At 41.0% G+C, this 8,495-nt stretch overlaps 1 protein-coding gene across 1 annotated transcript; it reads right to left on the minus strand.

The window, feature by feature from the left end:
* Positions 1–4,126: 4,126 nt before the first annotated feature.
* Positions 4,127–6,718, minus strand: EXO70F1 (exocyst subunit exo70 family protein F1). Its single transcript, XM_008783666.6, has one exon. It carries the CDS (start codon positions 6,423–6,425, stop codon positions 4,377–4,379), a length of 2,049 nt encoding a protein of 682 aa, XP_008781888.2. The 5' UTR covers positions 6,426–6,718; the 3' UTR covers positions 4,127–4,376.
* Positions 6,719–8,495: the final 1,777 nt, after the last annotated feature.

Below are 8,495 nucleotides of genomic sequence, written 5' to 3' on the forward strand. Positions count from 1 at the left end.
CGAAGTGTCACAGCTTTAAAACTTCATGGTAACGGTGTTGGAATTCCCAAGTCTGATTTGCTAATGTCCTGTTTGGACGCTGGAGCATTTCATCTGGCAATAAAAGATGCCTGGCAGATAAGAATTACTAGAGAGAAAATTAGGATCTCACATTTCGAAGCATGTATTAGCTTCTCATCCTAACCTGTGGCAAGCCTGATTAGGATTCATGATTAAAACTTTTACTTGATTGAGGATGGAATGGTATAATCCTAGGTTTTAGCTGAATCCAATGCATGAATTTTGTTACTTCATAACTACTCAAGAAGTATTGTTATTCTATATAATAGGTAGGGGAGGCAAAAATTGAACTGACCCTGACAATTTCTAACATCTAATGCACTAGGCCATCTAACCTCTGGTACATCATGAATGTCTATGGATCTCTGTCACCAATTGAACCTAAATTTCTAAAGGGCTTTCTTTAAGTATCTTATCCAAGCATATATATTGGATAGTTTAGTCTGAAAGAGTAATTCAATCCTTAGAAACCATGAGCAACATATGTGCGACATCGATCAAACCATATCATGAAGACTGATCATATGGTAGAAAAGACAACACATACACAACTACCTATGATGTGGAGCAAAACAATTTGATCGCGGACTCGCTAAGAGCTAGTAAATTGCACTTTTGCTAGCATAACTTTGTGTAGGCGCTAGGCATTGTTTGCCTTTTTAGATTATTTTCACCAATATCGCATTCACATTTTTAATACGACTGACAAAATCGATTACAAGACATCGATCTTTTAACTTTTAATTTTTCACCAGATGGTCATTTACCACGCAACAAGGAGATGGATCAAAAAGTAGCAGTAATATGGTACGTGCCCCTTAGCATGCAAGGGGTTCTCCATCTGGTCCTGTCTAACAACATGCTACTGCATTAAACAGCTGATGTAACACTAACAAAGAGCAAGACTTCAGAGACACAGTTCAAACTCCAACAATGGAAACATAGTCCAAAGTCTCGTGTTCTGTTTCTAGTTGCATAATTGCATATGGCAGCTTCTTGATAGTTACTCCAAGAGCATCTTTGTCCTTGTACCAAGACAAAGTTAGTCTTCCAAGAATAACAACTAGGGTTAGACAAACTAGGATAAAAAGATTTTGCTTCAACAGTCAAGCCCTGAACCCACTTATTCAAAATACTCTCAACCAATTCATCATCTCCTTCATTAAGAATCAACCTTTGATGAAGCCATATATGATGATCAATGTTTACCATCAGTACAACCTCGTCAGGTTTAAACACCCAGGGGACTTAAACTAACATCAAGCATCCTTCCTAAATTGGAAACCAACTGGCTATTGCATTTTTTAATTTCCATCTGTCAGTAATAAATACATCAACTATATTGTCAATCCACATATACAAAACAGTACCATTCTAGTAATACAAATTGGGTCCCCTCAACAGATTAATCTTCCCAATTAAATAAATCATATTTTCCTTGTTGTCTAATTGACACCCAAATTGAACATCAGACCAACATAAGTTCTTATTTTGTTCCTTTAGATGCATGTCCTAAGCCATTCCATCTGGCCCAGCAGTCTACAGAATCTTACCATTACCTCAGATGTTCTAACCATTATTCAAGGCAATCCATGGAGTTGTTACAGTTATATTACTAATATGCTTTGTATGAAGCAGTGGTCCACAATATCCTCATCAAACCCACAAATTAGACAAGCACCATAATTACATCAAATTTTAGATTCCATTTTCAGTGCTGGGATTCTTCACCAAAGCATACTTTTGGATCTTGATAGAGACAGGAAGCACTTTAGATGAATACAAAACAGTCCCTTGAGAGAGAACCTAGGATGCTAATCAATTACTAAACTAGGTGGTTAAAATGGTAAAGTCAAAAGTATTTGTTTTAGCTGTTTCCTTTAAGTATTGAAAAAAACAACACATTCTTTTATTGCATGAACTTGATCTCTCGGCATCTAGTTTCACATAATATCCTATTAAATGTTAACAAAAAAACCTTAAATGAGGACTAAGAATGATGGTCAACAGTTGATGTGTAGCGATGACATAAGGCATTTGAGGGTGAACGGCACTAAAGTTGCATCACTCGAATAATGAAAAATGTTTAATGTTAAAGAAATGTATAAATTAAGATATTGAAAAGGATAATTCTCTTTTTATTATCAAGCAAAAAAGTTCTCATTTCCTTAGCCAAAAAAAAGGGGCCTCCTCTTGCTTGGTACATTATTTATTTCCCCAAAAGCTTTGAGGATATAATAATGATATTCTTCTCAGTAAATAGCTGAACTACCAATTGAGGATACCCATCAAACCTTTCAAGATCTCAGCATTTTTCCCCTACCAACAAGCATTTATGTGGTTTTTACAGGTCTAGGCACTTACGTATCACCTTCCTAATTCCCAATGTCTTCCTAAACCAAGTAATAAAAGCATGATTAAAATCTCTAGTAATTTCATTTTCTTAAAAGATCGGAGAATCATAAATTGTCAAGTATTGTACCCATTAATTGGCTCCTCAATAAATGAAGCTAGGAAAAGAAGAGTGAAACAAAGAGCATTCATTTAAAAGAAACATTAAATGCCTGTAGCCCAAGAAATGTATCCTCACAACCACATGTTTTACTCCATATAATGCAAAAGGCTTAGTATCCAGCCATGCAAGATTGGCATGAAGCCTCTAATCATTCCATTTAAGTGGCTAGGATTACACATGGCCATAGCCCTTTCCCACCCTTTCCTAACAACTCAGAGCTCCCCTATCTTTTTAGACACTCCATCATAATTGACTACAGCCTCTTGCTCAAAACTTTTACTGTCTTTGTCCAGTAACTATGAACTGCACCAGCCAAGAGTAGGGAAACTCTTAAAAATCAAGTTGCATAAATAATAGAGAAAAATCTGTATTTGCCTGCAGGTGACAACTACTCATTCTTCTCTCAATATGCATCACTCTACAAACAAATGCAGCATTAAGTTGAAATAGCATTTAATATGCTTGAGGCCTAGCATACATGAACCATGTCTTTTATAGCCTAAAAATAAACCATTTAAAACAAATGACCTGCTTTTATTATTATTGTTGCCTTGTTGCACACAGGAATCTGTTTACGTGTTTTCAAGGCACACATGTTGCAACAAACTATTTTCATTATACTTAATTATATTGTTCTGACAACATATGTGGATATACGTCTACTTAAGCATCAAATAAGCAAAGAGACAGACTATGATATGAGAACATTATAAATATCTAACATCTAAAACTATAAACTTGCCCCTTGTTATAGGGACTAAGTCTCCTTATTACAAGGCACAGTACCTTGCTCATAGAAAAGGCAGCTCCTTGTTTCCTAAGCAGGTGTCTGATGGAAATTGCAAGGTTCTTGTATTTAAGGATTGATTATAACAATGCAAAATCAAGGCCTAAGTCTGATACCAACCAAAACATGATATTTTTCCTTTTGTTGCATCTTGGTTTATAAGGAATCTAGAACTAGCCTAGGTAATCGTAGCACTAGGTGGTGGTTTGTGAAGTGACATGGATGAAAAAGAACAGGTTTTCATGCATATTTAGTGAAAAGTCATCCGATAACTAAAGAGTAAGCATTGAGGTAAATTAGAATCAAACTCATCTTAGCAGATACATTAGAGGTGCAACTTACAGATATAAACAAGGAGATCTTTGAGGAAAACAACTTCCTTGATATTTATAAAAGATAAATTGTCAAATTTAACAATCATCTTCAATTTCCTATCATACTCAATATCTTTCTGCGAAAAAATAAAAAATTATCTGCACAATACTTCATAATCATGCTGGAAGTTACAGAGATAAAAAGTCAATAATAATTGGTCTGCATGAAAAAAGGAAAACAAAATAAAAATTAACAACGAATATAAGCTCTGAACTTAAGAGCTGACCATGCAGCAAATCAGCACGCAAAAGAAGAAGAAAAAGAAAAGGAAAAAGAAAAGAAAAGACAAATCAGCATGTTTTGGCATGCAAAAGGTATTACTCATTTCCGACAAGCTATAAGCATAACCCCAAATGGCCCAAATACGAGTTCACTGTCTTCATGTAATGTAGCAAAATTCAGAAAGATTCTTCATTGAGAAGTAATATACAAATGTATTATCATTACAGCACATATCAGAAGTCAAGGAGGCAGTATTTATAATTCTGTAACTACATCATAACATAATACAGTAACTCAAAAAGAGCAGAAGATAGACATAAAGTTACCATGCTTACATTCAGTGAGGTACCTGAGTTCCGCAAAGCCAAGACCCTCATAAAAAGTAGAGCTTACCAGAGACGAGAATCCTGTCAGCAACTAAGGCTTTCTCCTTGGATGGTTTGCTGGCCCAGGCAACCCTTCAAACAATTCCAGCAGCAGATTCTCCAAATCCTCAGGAGTGTACTTTATGTACTTTGCTGCATGACGCCCCTCCAGTTGACCTCCAAACCTTCCCATAAATGCGCGGTATGCAGGGATGACCTTTTCCGATATAGATATTCTCAGTTCTTCTCTAAGCTGGGGATCCGGAACCTTCCAAGTTGCCTGGACCCTGTATATTTCTTCAAATGCCAAGTTAAAACTCTTGAACCTTTCCTTGAGAGCCATCTTGGAAACACTATTAGAGCCCCCGCTCCCACTCCCAAATCCATCATCCTTTAGATAAGACAACACTTTGGTCCAGGAAGTTCTGAGGTAGCTCGTGTCGTACTGCCGGATTTGGCCCCGTCTTTTACGTATCCAGTGGTCTCCTAAAAGCCTCCGAAGCTCAGAATCCTTCACTTTCTGAACTATATAAAGTATATTGTTCATCAAAAATATGTACTGCATCGCAGCATCTTCATAAAGTTTCGATTTTTCTTCAAGATTAGACTCCAAATAAGAGATCAACAGCAGGAGACGCCTGCCCAATGGAGTCATACTCCCCAAATACCTGCTATCATCACTCTCACCCCATGCAGAACGATCCTGATCTGCACCACCCTCCATTCCACCGTCTTCCAGAAGCAAATTCAGTGCGTCACTATAATCAACCAGCAGTCTCACATAATTCATCACATACCGTGTCAAGGGATGTATCTCACCGGACTGCATTGGCTTCCGAGATGACTCTCGCTGAACTGCATTCTCAAACTCCAAAAGAGTGCCCCTCACAGCATCTCCCAACCTCCTCAGAATCCCCTCAGCCTCGCCGCATATAAGCTCCCTCGAGTCTGCCGGGAACAAGGCCTGCAGGTCCGGCATCACATCAGCAAGAGCTTCATACATGTCCAGTATCCGGAAAAGCTTCTCCGATGACCGCTGACAGATAGTGATGGCATCCCCAAAGTTGAGCAGCTGCATGACACAACCCTTGGCGGTCTCTGCGAAGCACTGCTCCCTCAGCTCTTCACAGGAAGCGTAGATCTGGTCGCAGAGCCGCCTCTCCTCCATGAGAAGAACCCTGGCGACGATCTTAACAGCCTGAATCCACTTCTTCATCTTGTCATTGAGCATCCGCCACTCCATCCTCTGCACCTCCTCGATGCTCATCCGGTCGACACCGAGAATGATGAGGCACTCGTCGAGAATGTCACGCCGGACTGTGCAGTACACCTGGCGGAGCTCCCTCCCGTACTCGGCCCAGATCATGCGGTCGGCGATCTCTTTCAGGCTGGCAATGGCTTCCGGGCGGATCAGATCTACGCTGCGATCGTCCGAGAGGCTGCTTCCACTCCTGTCCTCGGGACTTCCCTCTTGCTGCTGTGGCTGCTGCTGTTCTTCTTCGACGGAGCCCTCCAAGTCCTCGATGTTCTCGCCGCTGTCGGAGGCGAAGGAGAGCGAGAGGCGGCGGATGGAGCCGTGGAGGCCGTCGGCGTTGAGGGGGACGGTGTTCTGGATCATGAGGTAACGGAACTCCTCCTCGAGGCGGAACATGGCGATCTGGAGCGCGCTCTCGGCGCGGTAGCGGAGGTCGCCGGCGGCGGAGGAGGGGGAGGAGGAGGGGGAAACCTGGGGGCCGGCGGCGAAGGAGATTACCTCGTCGACGGCGGCGAGGAAGTCGGCGATCTCCTCAGGTGGGGCCTCCCAGAGGAGGGAGTCGCAGGAGGAGGGGTCCCAGCGGAGGAGGACCTTCTCGGCGGCGTCGAGGCGGGCCTCGGCCTCGGAGGGCTCCGCATCGCCCGCGTCGCCGGCGGCGGCGGAGTGGGAGTCGTCGGTGGCGGGCGGGAAGAGGTCTTCGTTCATGACGGAGAGGCGGTTGTCGAAGCCGGAGAGGATGCGGATCATGTCCTCGGCGGCGTTCTTGGAGGTGGCGAGGCTCTTGACGATGTGCTGCGCCGCCGCGATCACCTTCTCCTGGCCGTCCACCCTTGCCGCCGCTGCCATGTGCCGCCTCCTCCGCCTCTGCGATCGGATAAACTCCGCCTTGGACTAGGGTTTTGCAGGGGTCCGACAACCGGATCGAAAAAGAGAAAGAGAGAGCGGGGGGCAAGAAAAGATTAGGGTTTGGATTAGGGGTAGGTTGGTGGAAGGGAGAAAGAGGAGAAAGATCGCGGATTCCACCGTCGAAGGAGTGCGATTTCTTTTTTGTCAGGCTTGAATGCTTCTTCGTTACGCCAAGTAGTGCCTCTCCCTCTCTTACCGTTGATTTATAATTTACTCCATGATTTTTACTGCGTTGCGAAAGATTTACCGCCCTTCCTCTCGAGATATATATATATATATATATATATATGCCAAAGTTGACCAAGTACACATCAGGTTAGACATGGGCCCAGGCCAGCCCAAAGTTGTCGACCGAAGCAGGCTGTCGTTGGGCCTGGACTAATAGAGTTTAGGTCAGGTTCAGGCTTTGAAAAATTTTTTTTTTTTTTTTTGGCAACAATTCAAAACCCTACTCAGAAAGAGCAGCACTCACTTTTACAAATTTGCTCCAAAGACTCCGAAAGTAACGCTGCAAGTGGATTCGATTGATCCGTAATTCAACCTGATCCAACCCATTCAGACCCAATCCAACCCTGTTTTAAAGGATCCGTAGAGCCAATTCAAATTCTAAATTAAACTCCTTCTATTTTTTGGATTGAGTTTGAATTTACTAAATTCCGATCTGACCTAATTTGTTTGATTTCTGAGTTAATTTTAGATCTTCTGCTCTATAACACGACCTAATTTGAATTTGGTATACCGTTGGGACCCATAGGGGTGGTTAAGTCGTTTTCTACCCTCCCTACCTGACTCCATGACTCCATCTCTACTCTCTTCACTCCTGACTGAGTCCACATATGCTTCCATATTTGCCTCTTGCTTGATCTCCCAACTTCATCTAACAAAAGTTCATATGTATTTAATGCAGTCTCCACTGAGGAAGGCATAGGCTTCTTTTGTTTTGTTGCAGCTTCAGAGGGTACATAACCCTGTTACAGAAAGGAACAAAAAGGAACAGACACCTGATGAGACACTTCTATCATTAGCTCACTTCTTTCTTTGTATATGAATGTGACAACATAACTGTCTTCAGATAGAGAACTTGGTGTTGATAAGGCTACATGTCCGAACTGTGTTAATCCATGTGCTTGTTTGGAGTCTGTATTTGATTACACTATCAGCAACCAAATATTATGGAATTTTAGGCATATGATTTGCCCAGCAGAATATTTTAAAGTTTAAAATCTCATTTTTGTTGTGGGCGTGTTCATGAATCCTTTATATAAAATTCACTCAAATATTTAATCTTTCAAACAAGTTAAAGGAGATGGTTATTATGGAACCCAATCCGAACCTGGCCTAATTCCAAATTTTTTTGGTTCGGACGGGTTATACATCGATCTAACCCAACCCGAATGATCCGTTAGGTCAAAATTTTTGGTCGTGGACCTGACGCGACCTAACTCAATTCTCTATTGGGTTGGGTCCGAATCCAACATTAAGATCCAAACAAGAAATCAAGTCGGATTGGGTCACTCATACCCCAGTCTGATCCGACCTATTTGCATTCCTACTTGAAAGTCTTGTAGGAATGAAAACGGATCAGATATCAAACTATCCAAATCTATATCTTCCTTTGATTTGGCAAGTACACATGCATATTTGTATTTGTTTTAAATAAATTGGATATAAATTAAATTTTGATAAATACAAGTAAGTCGGGCAGTTAAACTCTATAGCTACCAAATCAAAAATATTGTTGAATGGAAGGTTCATTAAATTCATAACATATTAATATGGTCACTTATTTTCCTTAAAAATTCATAAGAGCTATAAAAATTAAATAAGATTTAAAACAGAATCGGATATTCGGATATAGACAGGATAATTTTCCATCCATATCTATTTTTTATTGGTGGACCCATACATATATAGATATCAGTCAGATGCTCAAATTTGTATCCATTTCAGATATAAAATAGATTCAAACAAAAATTATTCGATCCAATTTCACCCTAAAAATACTGATTT

The sequence above is a fragment of the Phoenix dactylifera genome, chromosome 4 (genome assembly GCF_051530095.1).
Source record: "Phoenix dactylifera cultivar Ajwa chromosome 4, Ajwa_hap1_PhDact_Kaust_v1.1, whole genome shotgun sequence".
Classification (NCBI taxonomy): Eukaryota; Viridiplantae; Streptophyta; class Magnoliopsida; order Arecales; family Arecaceae; genus Phoenix; species Phoenix dactylifera.

What these genes read in the sequence shown, in the direction of transcription:
- EXO70F1 (XM_008783666.6), bottom strand. Translation starts at nt 6,425, where the DNA reads ATGGCAGCGGCGGCAAGGGTGGACGGCCAGGAGAAGGTGATCGCGGCG.